Source organism: Tenrec ecaudatus, chromosome 1 (assembly GCF_050624435.1).
Source record: "Tenrec ecaudatus isolate mTenEca1 chromosome 1, mTenEca1.hap1, whole genome shotgun sequence".
Lineage (NCBI taxonomy): Eukaryota > Metazoa > Chordata > Mammalia > Afrosoricida > Tenrecidae > Tenrec > Tenrec ecaudatus.
Window position 1 is genome coordinate 171,564,673 of NC_134530.1, and position 18,105 is coordinate 171,582,777.

Genomic DNA, 18,105 nt, shown 5'->3' on the forward strand with positions numbered 1-18,105 from the left:
GCTGGGCAGGCAGACCTCTGGTAGCCCCTCCCTGAGCCTGTCGGCATTCTCTCCGCTTCACTAGAGCTGCCCTGCAGACAAGTCAGACCAGCTGACACCTGTTGGAACCCCAGCTTTGTGACCCTGTGACTCAACTCCTCACCCTTCTCGAGAGCTTCCCACCAAGTGTCCCAGTGTCATCCCGAGGCGTCAACAGGCAACATCCCCAGTGGCTTTGTTTGCAAAATAAACATCAGTGACCCCTAGGGGAAAAGAAGAAAAAAAACAAGGCCCAGGACAGTGTGTATGTATGCCACCAGTTGAATTGAAAGTAAATGTATATTGCTCCTATAGGCATAAGAAAGTCGTGAAGAGTCAGCAAGTTTGGTGAGGAAGAGGACAGGTAGCAAGGTTTCTCTTCAAAAGTGTAGGGATCTGGCATTTCTCAGGAATCCGCTGGAGCACCTGCAGCAACATGAGGACAAACGGAACAGTGGCATGGGCCAGGATGCCTCCCTCTATCACACCCCCCCCATCCGTCATGGGCTTCCTGGCCAGCTATGTGGGGGCCAAACTAAGGGCACTGTCAGTAGTAGGCACTTGCCCTGACAGCTACACATCACAGTATATGCTGTGCCCAGTGTGTTAGTCTTGGTAGACTAGAGAAACAAATCCATGGACACACATAAGTGTATAAGAAAGAGGTTTCTATCCAAGAGCAATTCAACATGGAGAAAACATCCCAGCCCAGTCCAGATCAAGTCCATAAGTCTGATACTAGCCCATATGTCCGATATCAATCTATAAAGTCCTCTTCAGACTCATGAAACACATGCAATGAAGCTGAATGCAGATGATCACAAGCCAGTGGGTAGAAAGTTTTTGGGAAACCCAGGTGGTGACGGAGCATGATAGTAGGACAGGAGGAAAGTCAAGGGAAATAGAGGAAAGAGCTAGGAGGCAAAGGGCATTTATAGAGGTCTAGACAAAACATGACCATATGCAAATATATATATGAGGATGGGGAAATAGATCTATGTGCCTATATTTATAGGTTTAGTATTACGGTGGCGGAATGACCTAGGGCTTCTACTCAAGCACTCCCTCAGTGCATGAATACTTTATTCCATTAAATTGGCATTCTATGATGCTCACTCTCCCGACACAACCACTGAAGCCAAAGCGGGTGAATAAGCAAATGTGGTGAAGAAAGCTGATGGTGCCAGGCTATCAAAAGATATAGCATCTGGGGTCTTAAAGGCTTGAAGATAAACAAGCAGCCATCTACCTCAGAAGCAACAAAGCCCACATGGAAGAACACACCAGCCTGTGTGATCGCGTGGTTCCGAAGGGATCAGTTATCAGGCATCAAAGAACAAAAACTCATATCATTGGGTGCACACCTCCATGATACAATCACTGAGGACAGACGGGTGCATAAGCAAATATGGCAAAGAAAGCTGATATTGCCCGGCTATCAAAAGAGATAGCATCTGGGGTCCTAAAAGGCCTGAAGGTAAACAAGCAGTCATCTAGCTCAGAAGCAACAAAGCCCACATGGAAGAAGCATGCCAGCCTGTGCGATCACGAGGTGTCGAAGGGATCAGGTATAAAACATCATCATCAGAAAAAAAAATCTTACCACAGTGAATGAAGGGGGAAGTGCAGAGTGGAGACCCAAAGCCCATTTGTCGGCCCTGGATATCCCCTTGCAGAGGGGTATAGGGGAGGAGATGAGTCATTCAGGGTGCGACGTAGCACCGATGAAGAACACAGCTTTCCTCCAGTTCCTAAATGCTTCCTCCTCTACCCCACCCCCAACTATCTTGATCCAAATCTTACCTTGCAAGTCTGGATAGAGCAGAGGATGTACACTGGTGCAGATAGGTGCTGGAGGCACAGGGAATCCAGGGTGGATGATCCCTTCAGGACCAGGGGGGTGAGGGGCAATACTGGGAGGGTAGAGGGTGAGTGGGTTGGAAAGATGGAACCGATTACAGGAATCTACAGGTGACCTCCTCCCTGGGGGACGGACAACAGAGAAGGGGGTGAAGGAAAACATCGGACAGGGAAGATATGACAAAATAATAATTTATAAATTGTCAAGGGCTCCTGAGGGACGGGGAAATGGGGAGGGAGGGGGAAAAAAGAGGACCTGATTCAAAGGGCTTAAGTGGAGAGCAAATGCTTTGAAAATGATGAGGGCAAAGAATGTACAGATGTGTTTTACACAATTGATGTATGTATGGATTGTGATAAAAGTTGTATGAGTCCCTAATAAAATGTTGTTGTTTTTTTAAAAAAAGAAAGGTGTTGGGTCCAGTGGCGTTGTAAGCATCTCAGGGCTGACAGGTGTCTCTCTGTGGCTTCTCCGGCTTCTGAGGTCTGGTTGCATCCATGTAGCTTGTCTTCTGCAATGTCTCCCAGGAAGTGACAGAGAGAGAGAGCAGTGTCTTCTGCCTCCTAGGAGGAAGTCCCAGAATTCTCAGGAAGCCATGCCCACACAGAAGTTGGCCATATCCTTTGTAGGGCCCCCTCCACTGTGCCCCTGTATATCATCCTGCTCCAAGCCCCTGCTCCTTGTCTATCACCTTATTTCAGGCTTGTCATCCATGCACACAGAGATGCTCATGAAGCAACAAAAGCGGTTGCCCCTGGGACTTCAGGAACTCTTCTTGTACATGGTCAGCGCGTACCTGAACCTAGATCTGCACATGAACCCTGGCCAAGGCCCCTAAGAGTTCCTCAGGATGAGTAGCACTGGTGGTGCCGAGCCAGCCACTGAATGGATGGCTCTTGTCAGCTGTTATGAAGCATGGCACCAGCTCCAATGCCCCACCTCCTTTGTGCTGGACACGTTGCTCATTGGCCTGGCCATGTGCCCTGACTGCAGCCGCTGCAGGCTTTCCCCACTTCCACCTCCACTCCTGACCCTGGCCATGAGGTGCCACCATCAGAGCCTCCTCCCAGCCTTACCCTCCGTTCAGCAGCCCTGTCGTCAGAATCTGGTCACAAAAACTGGGGAAGTCTTTGAATGCAGGGATAACTCCAGGGACACTTGGAAAGTGGGTTTAGTTAAGGAAACCCCTAACTGCTCCCCAAGTTGCTCCAGACAAAGTAACCGGAGGAACAGCAATCGATAGGCCTGAAAACAGCATCCCTTCTCAGGAGGGTTTCTGATTCACTTCACCTTAGTGTTACTGCAAGAAGCACAGAGGGACAGGCAGCTTTCCCTGCCCAGCACGCTCATTCCCACACACCTCATGCTCCCTGTCCAGTGATGGCTGCTGCAGCCCGGCTACGGTGGGGTAGAAGCAGACTTTCCCAGCTTTGTCTCCCCAAAGACATGCCAAACATCAGAGGCTGTTTGCCAGCGCATGGTGGGAGGTCCGATGCTCAGATATCCTCTCTGAAGGCATTCAGCCCTCAGACTACTGTCTGGTCCACTGTAGTGGGGCTCACATCCTACTGATAAGGATAGTAATGGTTTCCATGGAGAGCCAGAGAACAGGTCAAACTGCTCAGTGACATCCAAAGTTAGACTGCCATCCTGAATCTAGGGTCCACCCATCTTGTCACATGTGTATCCCCAATCCCTCCCCTTCCTATGGCATATGTAGCCCTAGGTTGTCCCCCTCTCATTACTGTGTTACCTGTAGCGCAACCCCTTCCTCTGACATATGTCCTCACCTGTAATTAGGAGGCTTGCATGCCCCCCAAAGGAGATATAAGTCTTGGTTAGAAATAAAGAGCTCTCGCTCCCCAGTCCTCTTTCTGCTGGTGCTCCTCCCCGTCCCCTCTCTCCCTAGCCTCCTTCCCCGCCCCCTTGCTCACTCCTGCAATTCCCACCTTCCACGTCCTCACGTGGACCACCAAGCTTGGTTGAGGTGAGCACGCTAGCATGACATGAGTCTGCCTCCTTTATTGCACTCGCTCCTATTCGCTATGACTATACTGTAATCTTTACACGCTATCGCTGTACAATTGTGCCTGCCGGACCCGTGACAGGCTACAACACACGACTTTCCCATAAGGGATACGCCAAAATGTTACAAAAGAAAACCCTTCATGATATGCCCTCCGCTGGCCCCATTTCACTTCCAGTCTTGCTCCTGGAAACCCCAACTTGAGGCTTGATTCACCTCAGGGAAGGTTGGCCTTGGGCCCTGGCTTAAGTCTACACTCCTGATCTTAGCTTGCCCCACGTGGCCTCCTGCAGCCCACTATCTGCTCTCAAGCTCCTCTGAGGTGCGTCTCTCTTACTCTGGGTTCTGCCTCGTACTCTAGCTTGTATCAGCCAAGAGTTTGGGAAATTTCTGTAGTTCATCCAGTGTCTGTCTTAATCCAGTAAGGTCTTAATCCAGTGTTCTGGGATATAGAGTAGTCCTTACAATAGCAGGGGGAAAGAAAGCACGTTATGGCAAGATAAGTAAGAAACACAGCAACGCCAGCTCAGCAAAGAGACTGGGAATTTGAATTAAGTAGTCGACTTGTTTTGATGCATACATGCTGGGCTGTTCCTCTTTCAATGGATGTTTGAGTGTTTAAGATGCCCCTTTATGTAAGTTTCCCATATTCACCTAATGTTCCTCCTTCTTTCCCAATTTGAAGGATTAAGGACCACAATGTTGCTTGCTTCCCTTGATTGATAATTCACCGATGTCCCCTAGCAAGATGCACATATTCCTGAGTCACACTCACAATACTGTCTTACAAACTTCTGTCCCAGACACCTTACAGTCATTTTCTCTAATGTTGGCATTACATTGGTAGGCCAGGTTGACTAGAGAAACAAATCCAGTGGCACTCATGTATGTGAGAGAGCTTTTTATCAACCAGTAATTGGATATGAAGGAAACATACCCGCCCAGTCCAACTCAAGTCCATAAATCCAATACGAGTCCATAGGTCCCTCTTCACATTCACGAAGCCACATGCAAGGATGCAGCATGCGGTTAGATCACAGGCCGGTGGGTGCAAAGTCATGTGGATCCAATGGTGGTGGCACTGGCAGCCATCAGGGGGAGTCAGTAAGAAGTCAAAGGCAGAGAGGGGAGTGGGGAAGTTCCCAGAACTCTCCTCATGACCACAAAGAATCACTATCAGGTTGTGACCTGGTTGACAGGCTAACCTCCACCCCTAAACTTTTATAGATCTTCAAGCTGACATGAAATTATGTAACTATCACATATTGTTATACTCTTGCATATGGAACGTGAAGTCCAAATGGCTTTTGTGAAAACACAAGGGGAAGTTTTTGAAAGAAGAGATGATTTCCAGGACACTTGGAACGTGAGCTTGGTTAATACTGACCCCCACGTTGTTCTAGACAAAGGAATCAGGGAACATCAATAGGTAGGCCTGAGAGAACACAACATCCCTTCCAGAGAGGTTTCCATCTCATCCCACGTTGGTGCAGGTGCACAGGAAGCAGTGGGAGATTTTCTTGCTTACTGTAGTCACCCCTGCAGACCTCACATTCACATGTCTGGAAATGACTTCTCCAGACCAGTCACTATACATGATTTCTCCATAAAGGATACCCCCAACTGTTATGAAGGAAGAGCCTAGATGACAAGCTCTGTGCTGCCCTCCCTCCACAGAGCTGCTGCCTCACTCAGCCTTGTTGTGGCTGTCACAGGTCCTCCCAGGGGCAGGCAGGATTCAGACTCAGCAGGGGCCTCACTTCTGCTCACTCCCTGACTCACTGTTTGCATGGATCGTGATCTTTGTAGGGCATCAGCATGGATGTTCAATAATGAGACACATGATATTACATTTTGTACCTTAGTATATTCCAAGTAATGCTTGCCAGGTGAAGAACTGCACAACCCGGGGCACATGAAAGGTCCCCAGCAGTCGGGGTCAGTTTCACTTGTGTTCATCTGCACTGCTGTGACACCCATCATTTTCAGTTCCCTCTGTATTTGCGGGAATCCTTGATCTCCATGTTAATTCCCAACACTCTTCCCAAGGTCCCCAGCTCAGATGGCTCATTGAATATATTTCTCTAGTTTTGACTCTTGGCAGATTCTCTCTTCTATAACATCACTTATTTCTCTTAAATCCATGTGGTAAATAAGGCTGGGGCAATTAAACAGTCAACTCCTGCAATCTTACCTGTTGGGGTCCTATGCAGCCTCTGTCTGGCCACAGAGTCTACACCAAGCTCACCACACACTAGCTAAGAGACTAGCCTAAAGCCTCAGGGTGTACAGTGTACTTTCTTGTGTCCAGTTGCTTCATCTGGAGGATTCAGCTATGTGACCTTTCTCCAGTGTCTCTTCAGCACTAGAAACTTTTGTATGATACTGCTTCTGGGGAATTTTGTAAAATAACAAATATATATTTCTAATAGCATGTCTTTATAGATCAACCATATGTCTCAATATCCGGTTATCGTTTACTTCATTTTTTCTGTTCAGAGAAGGACTTGCTTTACACCCTATACTCTTACTCTTGCCCAATCCACTTTGTGACACACTAGCCAGAGGTTAAAATATAAGGGAAAGTCACACCCAGGCCACCTTAGGAGACTTGCCCATCTGGGCACAAGAAGCTAGCCCAACTTTAAAGGGGGGCTGTCTAATATATCCCTAAGTCACCATTATCTTCTCTTCTTGGTCTGGAAAATTATCCTGGACAGGCAGATGGGACCGAAATGTTGTCATCCAGTTTGCAGTGAAGGGAAGACAAATATGAAAAAGAGGAAAAGGTAATCTCAATGCTAAGAATAATAAATCTAATCCTACATTTACATCGCATTTTACTCATTACAAGGACTTGGACTTGATGTGGATACTTTTGTGAACTGCCCAAGTACTCCATCTCTTCTTGTTCCCACCTGTAAGCTGAGAGGTCCTATTAAACAGCTGTGCTCCTACAATGACTCTTAGAAACCCACGGCAAACTCCCATGTCCTCCTTAGACTGTCCACTCTCCTGCAGAGACTCGTGTGACATCAGCATTGGGCTGTTCTCAAAACAGAGGCTGGTTTGCTAGACCGGTGAAGAGATCCTCCGCAGCTAGGAATAAATTTGGAAGCTCTGCAGCTCCTTGCGGCTCAGTCGCATAGGATTCTGGGCTCTGATGTGTATCTCTCCAACCTACCGAAAGAAGAAGAACAGAAGTCAGGCCCTCCCATTAGGAGATCTGCACAACCACCAGTGGAATATGAATTGTTAGCTTCAATTTTTCAGATTAAGAAAATAAAGTTCAAGGCAATGAAACAAATTACTCCATGTCAAAAATTTGTACAACACAAAGGAGGGACTTGAATCCAATTCTGTTGGCTCCAGTTTCAGGGCTCTTTCAACACCAGCTTGTTTATTCAGAATCCCAATGAGTTTGCTTTGGTCCACACAGTATCCTTCATGGGCCTGGACTGTCACGTTGGCTTCAATGTTGGCTACAGGTAAAGGGCAAGGAACCCAGCAGGCACTGCTGACTCAAAGTAAACACCTCAGGTTGCTGTGCAGTTTATACTGATCCACCTGTGGCCAAAGGCAATACCGTTATTGAACCAGAGGTAGTAACTCTGGTATAAGACTAATAGGGATGGAGTCTTCTCTGAGTCTAAATCTCTCCAAGGGCCAATGGAAACTTAAGTATGCCTACCTCGTTGGACTGTGTGAGGCTAACTGAGATCATTCATGTGAAAACTCTAACAGAGTGTCATAGACATCAAAAGCCCTCAATGACATTTGGCTCTTCCTCTCCACTTCCTAAATGGCTCGATAGGAACAAAGTCAGCCACCATGATCAGGTGTCTTTTAACAATGTCCACTCCAGCAGCAACTCAATAACACCATTGTCCTAGAATGACTGCCAATTACGTGATAAACATAAAAAACTATGATTATTTTTTAGCTGATGTCCCTCTCTGTCCCTATAGGCACACTTTTGGTAAAAAGAGAAATCCAGTCTGTTGCCCATAGTCTGCGGACAGTCCTACGATAGACATTCAGCTCCCCAATCGTTGGCGAGCTCCAGTGTGGTATGATCTTAAGATGGATGCTAGCCCTCCTTGAGTCTCAAGTGTTTTATCTCTAAAGTGATGATTAGATTAGAAGACTCTTAAAAGCCCTTCAGCTTTGAGGCTCCGTGAGTAGCATTTCTGGAAGGCTGGATTTCAGGGCTTTGGAGACTCAGCCCATTCAGAAATGGGTCCGGAATCTTACCTTTTCATAGATGGTGCTATTGAAGGAAGGGCCGTGGTTCTTCATTTCGGATTCAGGCTGAACAAAGCAAAGAGTTAAGAGTGCTTAGCATCATAATGAAAGTTGTGGTTGCTTCCAAAGGAGACTCAGCCCAGAAAGCTCCTATAGCACCATTTCAAACAGAAGTGAACAGGACCTCCTACCATAGAAACTAACCATCATGCTTGTTGTCTCCAAGGAAGGCATAGTTCATTTTTGCTAATGATATGATGATGTTCTTTGAACCAGGGTTAGAAACAAACCCATCTATACCTGAAATCCACACAAAACATATACACACACACATGTAATTAAAACACTTCTAACACAAACTAATTAACAACCTGTCCTATGCAGATGACACAACCTTGTTTACTAAAAGTGAGGACTAGAAGCACTTGCTCATGAAGATCAGGGGTTACGGCCTTCAGTGTAGACTGCAACTCAATTTAAAGAAGGCCAACATCCTTACAACTGGACCAATGGGTGACATAATGATAAATGAAGTAAAGTTGGAAGTTATCAAGGACTTAGTCTTGCTTGGATCCACAATCGGTACTCATGGAAGCAGGAGTCAAGTGATCAAAAGACATGGTGCATTGGGTAAGTCTGATGTACAAGAACTCTTTAAAGTATTGAAGTGCAAGGATGTTATTTTTTTAATCATTTTATTGGGGACTCATACAACTCTTATCACCATCCATCCATCCATCCATTGTACCAAGCACATTTGTATATTCGTTGCCCTCATCATTCTCAAAACATTTTCTTTCTACTTGAGCCCTTAATATCAGCTCCTCATTTTCCCCTCCCTCCCTACCCCTTCTCCCTCATGAACCCTTGATAATTTATAAATTATTGTTATTTTGTCATGTCTTACACTGTCCGATGTCTCCCTTCACGCACTTTTCTGTTGTCCATCCCCCAGGGAGGAGGTTACTTGTAGATCCTTATACTCAGTTCCCCCTCTCTAGCCCACCTTCCCTCTACCCTCCCAGTATCACCACATTCACCACTGGTCCTGAAGGGTTCATCTGTCCTGGATTGCCTGTGTTTCCAGTTCCTATCAGTACCAGTGTACATCCTCTGGTCTACCCAGATTTGTAGGTCAGAATTGGGATCATGATAGTGGAGGGGAGGAAGTGTTTAGGAAGTAGAGGAAAGGTATATGTTTCATCGTTGCTACACTGCACCCTGACTGGCTCATCTCCTCCCCGCAATCCTTCTGTAAGGGGATATCCAGTTGCTTACAGATGGGCTTTGTGTCCCCACTCCTCACTGCCACTCATTCTCAATGATATGATTTGTTGTTCTTTGATGACTGATACCTCTTCCCTTTGTCACCTCATGATCGCACAGGCTGGTGTGTTTCTTCCATGTGGGCTTTGTTGCTTCTCAGCTAGGTGGCCATTTGCTTACCTTTATTCAAGCCTTTAAGACCCCAAATGCTATATCTTTTGATAGCCAGGCACCAAGGTCAGACAACTTGAGTTGGTCCTATTGTGTCATTAATAATGGGTAGTGTTGGGTTTTTTAATTATTTTATTGGGAGCTCTTCCACATATCATATCATTCATTGCATAGTTCAATCACATAAAGCAGTGTTGTACAATTGCTACCACAATCAATTTCAAAACATTTCTTTCTTCTTGAACTCCTTGATATCAGATCCCCTTTATCCCCTTTATCCCCACCCTATCCCCTACCCCTTTTTTCTTCCCTATAATTGGTTGGGGTTTTTTGACATATCTTTTACAATCCAAAACACAAGGGCGTACCCCACCCCCTAAGAAGCAGAAAAAAAGCTCCAGTGGTGGAGCTTTGTAGTAAGCATCTTTCCTTATAGGCGAGCATGGAGCAGCTCGCTGAGCTAGTGCACCCAGTGGTGTCACCTGGGAAAGTTCTCTCTGGTCAGAGTGAATTTTGTCATAAAAACAGTTTCACCTGAACCACATTTTTTGTGATGACCAATTTAAGAGAAAAGAGTGCAACTGTAAAATGGGGGTTCCTGCTCAGGAAAGATGCCACAGAAATTGTTGCGATGTTGAATACAGCTTACAAGAACAGAACTATGGGAAAAATTCGATATATGAGTGGTTTTCTCATTTCATAAAAGGTGAAATGTCAATCTACGAAAACCCGCATTATAGATACCTGTTATCTTCCCAACCAGACCAAAATCTGTGCACCTGGATCAACAAATAGAAGTCCATTGGACTGCTATATACATCGGATAGCACAAATTGAAATATCTAGGGATATATCTGACTAAGACCTAAATGAGGAAAACTACAGAACACTATTACAAGAAACAAAGAGCGAACTCAACAAGACTCAATATAGTAAAGGTGTCAGTTCTGCCCAAGGCACTATCTAAGTTTAATGCAATCCCAATACAATTACCCACATCTTTCTTCAAAGAAGAAAAACTGACTACCAACTTCATATGGAGAGGGAAGAAGCCCAGAATTAGCAGAGAACTCCTCAAGGAGAAGGACACCGTGGAAGGGCTTGCTTTACCTGACTTTAGCACATATTATACAGCCACAGTTGTCAAAACCACATGGTATTGGTATCTGACAGGTACTCAGACCAATGGAAAAGAACTGAAAACCCAGAAATAAAATCATCAGTATATAGACAACGGATCTTTGATAAGGGCCCAAAAAGTATCCAATGGGAATCAGATACCCTCTTCAACAAGTGGTGCTGGGAAAAAAATGGATATTACCTGCAGAAAAATGATGCAAGACCCTTATCTCACCCCATGCACAAGAATAAACTCAAGGTGGATCACAGACCTCAAGGCAAAACCCAAAACTATTAGGGCCATCAATGAGGGAATCAGGACCAACCTTAGAAATTCAGCACAGGGAATACATAGACTATCAGAAATAAAGAAGGACACACACACAGAGGAGGCACAAATTGACAAGTGGGGTATACTAAAGATGAAACACCTGTGTACATCAAAAGAATTCACCAAGAGAGTAATAAGAGAGCCCATGGACTGGGAAAACATCTTTAGCAATGACACATCAGACAAAGGCCTTATTACTAAAATCTACAATACTCTGCTAGCTTTCAAATACAGGCATGTATATATGTAAATATATTTATGTATGATGATGGGGAAATAGATCTATGTGCATATATTTAGAGGTTTAGTATTAAAGTAGCAGCTGGACATTGGGTCTCCACTCAAGTACTCCCACAGTGCAAGACCACTTTGTTCAATTAAACTGCCATTCCATGATGCTTATCTTCCCAACATGATCACTGAAGACAAAGTGGATACATAAACAAATGTGGTGGAAAAAGCTGATAGAATCGGGCTATCAAAATTATAGCATATAAGACCTTAAGGATTTGAAGGTAAACAAGCAGCCATCTAGCTCAGAAGCAACAAAGCCCACATGGAAAAAGCACACCAGCCTGTGTGATCATGAGGTGCCAAAAGGATCAGTTATCAGGCATCAAAGAACAAAAAATCATATCATTATGGGCTCACCTTCCCAATATGATCACTGAAGGCAAATGGGTGCATTAGCAAATGTGGTGAAGAAAGCTGATGGTGCCCACTTATCAAAAGAGATAGTGTCTGGTTTCTTAAAGGCTTGAAGGTAAACAAGTGGCCATCTAGCTCAGAAGCAACAAAGCCCACATGGAAGAAGCAAACCAGCCTGTGTGATCACGAGGTGTCGAAGGGATCAGATCTCAGACATCAAAGAATAAAAAATCAAATCATTGCAAATGAAGGGGAGTGCAGATTGGGGACCCAAGACCCATCTGTAGGCAATTGGACACCCCTTTACAGAAGGGTCGCAGGGAGGAGATGAGCCAGTAAGGGTGCAGTGTAGTAACGATGAAAGATACAACTTTCCTCTAGTTCCTAAATGCTTCCTCCTCCCCACCCCCACTATTATGATCCCAGTTCTCCCTTACAAATCGAGCTAAACCAGAGGATGTACACTAGTACAGATAGGAACTGGAAACACAGGGAATCCAGGGTGGATGATCCCTTCAGGACCTGTGGTGAGAGTGCTGATACCGGGAGGGTGGAGGGAAGGTGGATTAAAAAGGGGGAACTGATTACAAGGAATGGATTACAGAGAAGTACGTGAAGGAAGACGTTGGCCAAGTAAGATATGACAAAATAATAATAACTTATAAATCATCAAGGGTTCATGAGGGAGGGGGTGTGGGGATAGAGGGGGGGAAATGAGGAGTTGATACCAAGGACTGAAGCAGAAAGCAAATGTTTTGAGAATGATGATGACAACAAATGTACAAATGTGCTTGACACAATGGATGGATTGTGATAAGAGTTGCACTGGCTCCCAATAAATGATTTTTTTCTTTAAATTTTATGTCCTTGGGCTCGAAGACCAACAACGGACCATTGAAGAGATGGGGAAGTTATCTGGACTATATTGGAGCTTGGTTCAGCAAATTTTAATGAAAGAATTGGGAATGAGAAGGGTCGCTGTGAAATTTGTGCCTTGGATTCTGACTGACCACACAAAAGACTGTCAAGTGGAAACATGCCATGCTTTGAAAGAACAACGCTGAAGCAACCCGGACTTTTTCCCAAGCTCATTACTGGTGATGAGACATGGTCCTATTCTTACAACCCCAAAAACAAACATCAATCAAGCCAGTGGAAGAAGCCAGCATCACCTTTCCCCACCCCAAAGCTGGCCAAGTAAAATCAAAGATCAAGATGATCTTCATTTCTTTTCTTTCTTTTTTTTTTTTTTTTTGATATGAGGTGGATAATGCACTTGGACTTTGTCCCACCAGGTCAGACTCTTAATCAAAGTTTCTATTTGGATGTTCTGAAGAGATTGCATCACAATGTGCAACAAAAAAGGCCTAATTTATGGCAGACGGGGGACTGGTTTTGCCACCACGACAATGCACTCCCTCACACAGCCATCTCAGTGCACCAGTTTTCGGCAAAAATTTGCATGTCTCTCTTGCCCCACACACCTTACTCATCTGACTTTGCTCTGGGTGGCTTCTTTTTGTTTTCGTGAATGAAGCGAGAAAGGACAGAAATTTAACAATGTAGAAGAGGTGAAGAAAAAAATGAGGGAGAGATCCTATCAACCATCTAAACAGATGAGTTTAAAATATGTTTTCAAGAATGGAATCACAGATTTGACAAATGTATTAAGTGTAATCGAGCGTACCTTGAGGGTGATAGGTTGTTTTGTTTAAAAAAAAAAAGTTTTAAATACATAGCTTTGAAAAGAAAAATCCTTATTTTTTCTTATCCCCTTGGATCCATTTGCATACAATTCTGTTGTTTGATCCCATTGAGTGTGGTTATACAGCCATCAATACTATCAGCTCGCTACTCGCTCTTTCTCTCTACTCTTTTCCCATACCCTCAGGGAACCATTACTCCCGTTACTATTTCTGAAGGGTGATCTATCTTGGCTCTCATGCACTGGATGATCTTAAATATACAAATGAACATACACAAATATAACATGGTAAATGAGGTAAAATGAGTAAAAATAAGGGGAGGAAATATTGAAGAGCTAGAGGATAGTTATGTGGTTCATCAGTGCTATGCCACACACTGGAGTTATCATCACTTCCATGTGGCCCTTCTGAGGACTGTCCAGTTATCTTACAGGGGTTTGGGGGGCTACACTGCAACTATGCCCCTTCACATTGATTTGGTTGCTTCTTTTGAAACTCTGATACCTTTTACGGTTAATACCTCATGATCACACAGGCTGGTGTGCTTCTTCCACGTGGGCTTGTTGCTTCCCTGCCATATGGCTGCTTGCTGAACTATACAGTTAGTGTTTTTTAACAGTTTTATTGACATATAATTCACATACCATACAATCCAATACTTTTTATCATATTTAAGAGTTGTACAATCGTCAGCACAGTAACTTGCAGAACATTTTCTTCTTTTTCATACACATTGTTGTTAGCTCCTCATTTCCCTCCAGCCTCTCATGCCGTGCCCCTAATGGATTTACTATCAATTCAATTATTTATTACAAAACTGGGTTTATTATAAATCCAGTTACTGTCTCTATAGATTTACCTATTCTGGATGTCTTACACAGGAAAACATACAAAATAAAAAAATAAGAAACAAGCAAATATACAAAACAACAACGACAAAACAAATTGTCATTTTGAAAATGAAAAGAAAGCAGAAAATATTAAAAACTGAAACAACATTAAAATGCATCAAAAGAAAGCTCAAGTAATAATTGTTACATTTTAACCTAGCAACCTCTACCATCATCTACTTTGCAACGCTATCTGTTTGACCACAATTTTATTCAGATCCCTGGACTGTGGTCAGAGGAGATTCACCAGAGGCTAAATCCATGTGGGGACAGTGCAAATGGATTTGGAACTTTCACTGTTGTCCATAACCTTTTGCAAATTGGGTATTCAGAATTTATGTTCTGATACTTTCCCTCCTTTTGCATTGTATTATTTACAATTCTTATAAAAACAGTCTACTGTGCTTCTTTTGTGAGGACTTAGTGACAGCTCAGTTAGATGACTGCTTGTTTAAAGGCAAGCATGTAATGCCTTAGACGCCTATTCTTTCTCATAACCGAATACCAACGAGTTTCTTCACCACACTGCCATTACACCCTTTTCTCCAGCAATCTCTTCAGGGGGCCAATATCGAGCAGAGCACTGGCTAATGTTTTTGAGAATTTGTTCTGTGCATGTATTCATTCCTAAACTTTGTAATAACCCTATTGTTGTTGTTAATGGCTGTCAAGTCACCTCCAACCCACGAGGATTACAGGTACAACAGAATGAACCATTGCTCGGCCTGTACACCCTCACAGGTGGTTGTTTACTGAAGCCATTGTTGTAACCAATGTATATTAGGTCAGAGATCTTTCTGACCTAAGGGATCATCATCTAACACTATAAGGACGAGATACTCTGATCAGCCTCAGGGGTTGTATTGACTACTTTTCAGAAATAAATTGCTGAGCTTTTCTCTTTGATGTGTGGTGACTTCCACCCCCTGTCATTGAAGCACATTATCTCAGGGCATTAGGAAAGGCAAACCCCACTCATTCCAGAGAGGTCCTGAAAGGATAAGTGCCTTCTTTGTCTGTCTCTTTCCTCTTCCTTTCATCTCCCTCCCTGCTTCCTGCCTTCGCTGCCTACTGTTTTTCCTTTTCTCACACTTCCCTTCCTGTATCCTTCCTTTTCCGGATCTTTCTTTGAGTTCTCTATTATTTTTCAGAGGAGGTTGCTATTTGAGGTCTTAGAACGTAAGAGAGAGATACAAGGTAAACAACTGTCAATGTTAGAAGAAGCTGTGGTGCAAATCATGAATGGGGCAGATTTCTAACTAAAGGTTGAAGGTTTGAATCCACCCAGAGGCACCTGGCAGAAAGGCCTGTCAAACGTTCCCAAAATGTAGTGTTTGTAAACTCTATGGAGCACAAGTCTTGTAATCCTTATGCAAGGAAGTACCAATGTTGGACCTGATGAGATGGTAACTGATCTTCAACTTGTGTCTCCATATTGTGGATAAATTGTTATGATGCCAGAATGCTCAGGTGGGGTAGGAGGAAGTAGATCAAAGACTCAAACCATTTAGCCCCAAAATAAAGATTTCAGCCAGTTAGCATACCACTATGATGCTCAGTTTAATGAGGCAGTTATGTAACATTCAGCAAGAACATGTATATAAGGCACTTTTCACAGTACCTGTTACATATCAAAAGATTAGTATGTGATAAATCATAATGAGATAAAGGAGAACCATTCAGATCCACTGTTTCCTGAACGTAGGTGTGATAGGAGGAAGAGTGTAAGTGAGGAAGAGTCAAGATGGCATCCAGGTAGAATCACCATATTCTCCTGTTGTTAAATTGGAAAAGTAAGAGGTAAGGAGGCCAATATTGGGAGGCTCAGTGGTAGGAATATAATTCCAATGTACTACGGTAGGTGGTTCAGCCAGAGCCCCCTTGTGATTTTTGCCTACAGAGCGATTTGAGAGATCACTGAGATGACTCTAAGTTCGCCATATCTGCCCATGAACTTCACTAATCCCTTGCCAGGTCCAGTGGGCAGGTGCTCACCACCCCTTCCTGTGGCTGCCATTCAAGACCCACAGCATGCAGTAATTTCTAGAGGTGGTCATAACCCCAGACTCATGGAGAGCCTCCAAAAACTAGACACAAGAGATCACACCAGGCCTCCACTCTCTGCTACTCTCTGTGCTCATGCATTTGCGGGCATTTCATCTCCCTTCCCTGAGGAGGAACTGAACAACCACATCAGCCATCCCCTTTCCTCCTCTCCCCAGTTCCTTGAGAGCCTGCCACATGGGGAGTGATAGATAATTAGACACTAATTTGTTGCAATCAGAGAGCCCCTAGGATATTTACCCACAGAAAAATTCAGATCTCCAGACCACAGCCTACAGAGCTGTGCAGGAGAGAGCCAGGAGTGACACCGGAAGGAAGACAGGAGAATTCAGACCCAGGGGGCCTCAAACTCATTTAGCTAATCTATTCCCCTCACACCAGGGCAGCGTATCAGCCCATTTAAAAAAAAAAAACTTTTAAAATGCTTTCATTCCAAAGCTGTGTTCCTTTGTGTAACTTTGAAAGTGAGTTACCACAAGCCAGGCTCATTAACACAATTTTAACGTAACAAAACAGGAAATATCCAACAGGAGTTGAAAGCTGCAGCCTTGGCCAAAAACTGGTTTTACCAGTTTGAGGCTTGACAGAGAAACTCTGCAAGACTGTTAAAAGACTACACAACAGCAGTCAGCAAAGCAAGACTTCTGTTGAGTAAGACATTGCTATACTCTACTACCTTTAGGCTACCTAGGTAGGCCACAAGAATAGACCCCATTCCCCTACCTCCACTTGGCCACCTCCATCACCCCCAGTCCCTCTGACCTGATTCCCCAGAGATACATTCTCTCAAGATAACTCACTCGATCACAAGAATACAGATTTTGCAGCCAGAACAGACACCAAAGCATCCCCATAGGCTGAATCTCACTCCCTTTCTTACACCCACAGGACCACGAGGTAGAAAAACAACATACCACCAACCCCTGTCCCTACATAATACACAGTATTATCAAGGGAACCTGGTGGATCCACTATACTCCTCTTTTACCATCACCACAAAACCTCTGGAACCTGATCCTTCATGTCAGTAACACACAACCTCCTTTAAATTCACCAAGTAAAATTTCAGCTTTCTATGGAGATAGTTGGCCTAAGGGAGTCAGAGACGCAACTTGAACTCACGACACAGGTAGCTCCAGATAGTTCTTAGACATAATTGCACTAGCTTCAGAAAAAGAAAACCCAGGGCTCCTTTATCCCCGCCCCCCCCCCTCCCCAGGCATTGGGATTTATTATGTCAGGGTTACTTGATGAACTTCCCTACCCTTGACAAGGTAGCCCATGAACATGGGGTTCCCTTACCCTGACCACTCTGAACAGAAGCCCCACCTCACAGGGGTACCCACAATAATAACCTATATCTATTTTGGGTTTAAGTAAGGAGAGGAGACGTCAAAGTTGTGTAGCAACCCACTATAAGGGCCTTCAGTTATAAATACAAATCATTAAAGGTCTGCACTCTCCCTTTCACAATTTACAGGGTTGATAAGGGACCCTGGTAGATTTAACATTCCCATCGCACAACCCGAGCACCACATCTAAAACCTGCTTGCTACACTGACAATACCTATTCATCACCAACTTACAAACTAAATACATTTCCCCCAAATCCTCTGCACCCAGGTCCTCATGAACCTGCACGTGATTGGCCTTTCCAGTGACACCCTCACTGCTCAAGGCAGACCTTGTACTAGTGCTAGTGACCAGAGTCTCATTAGTCTGTGCACAGGTCCCTTTGTTGGGAGCCGATAGCCATTAAG

General features: G+C 44.3%; 1 protein-coding gene across 1 annotated transcript in view; it reads right to left on the reverse strand.

The window, feature by feature from the left end:
- Positions 1 to 7,004: 7,004 nt before the first annotated feature.
- CD244 (CD244 molecule) overlaps positions 7,005 to 18,105 on the reverse strand; it is a 47,144-nt gene continuing 36,043 nt past the window's right edge. The window contains exons 7-8 of the mRNA XM_075540797.1: positions 8,160 to 8,216; positions 7,005 to 7,085 (exon numbers count right to left, since the gene is read on the reverse strand). Coding sequence (XP_075396912.1) covers positions 7,005 to 7,085; positions 8,160 to 8,216 — 138 coding nt within the window. The remainder of the gene's footprint in view (positions 7,086 to 8,159; positions 8,217 to 18,105) is intronic.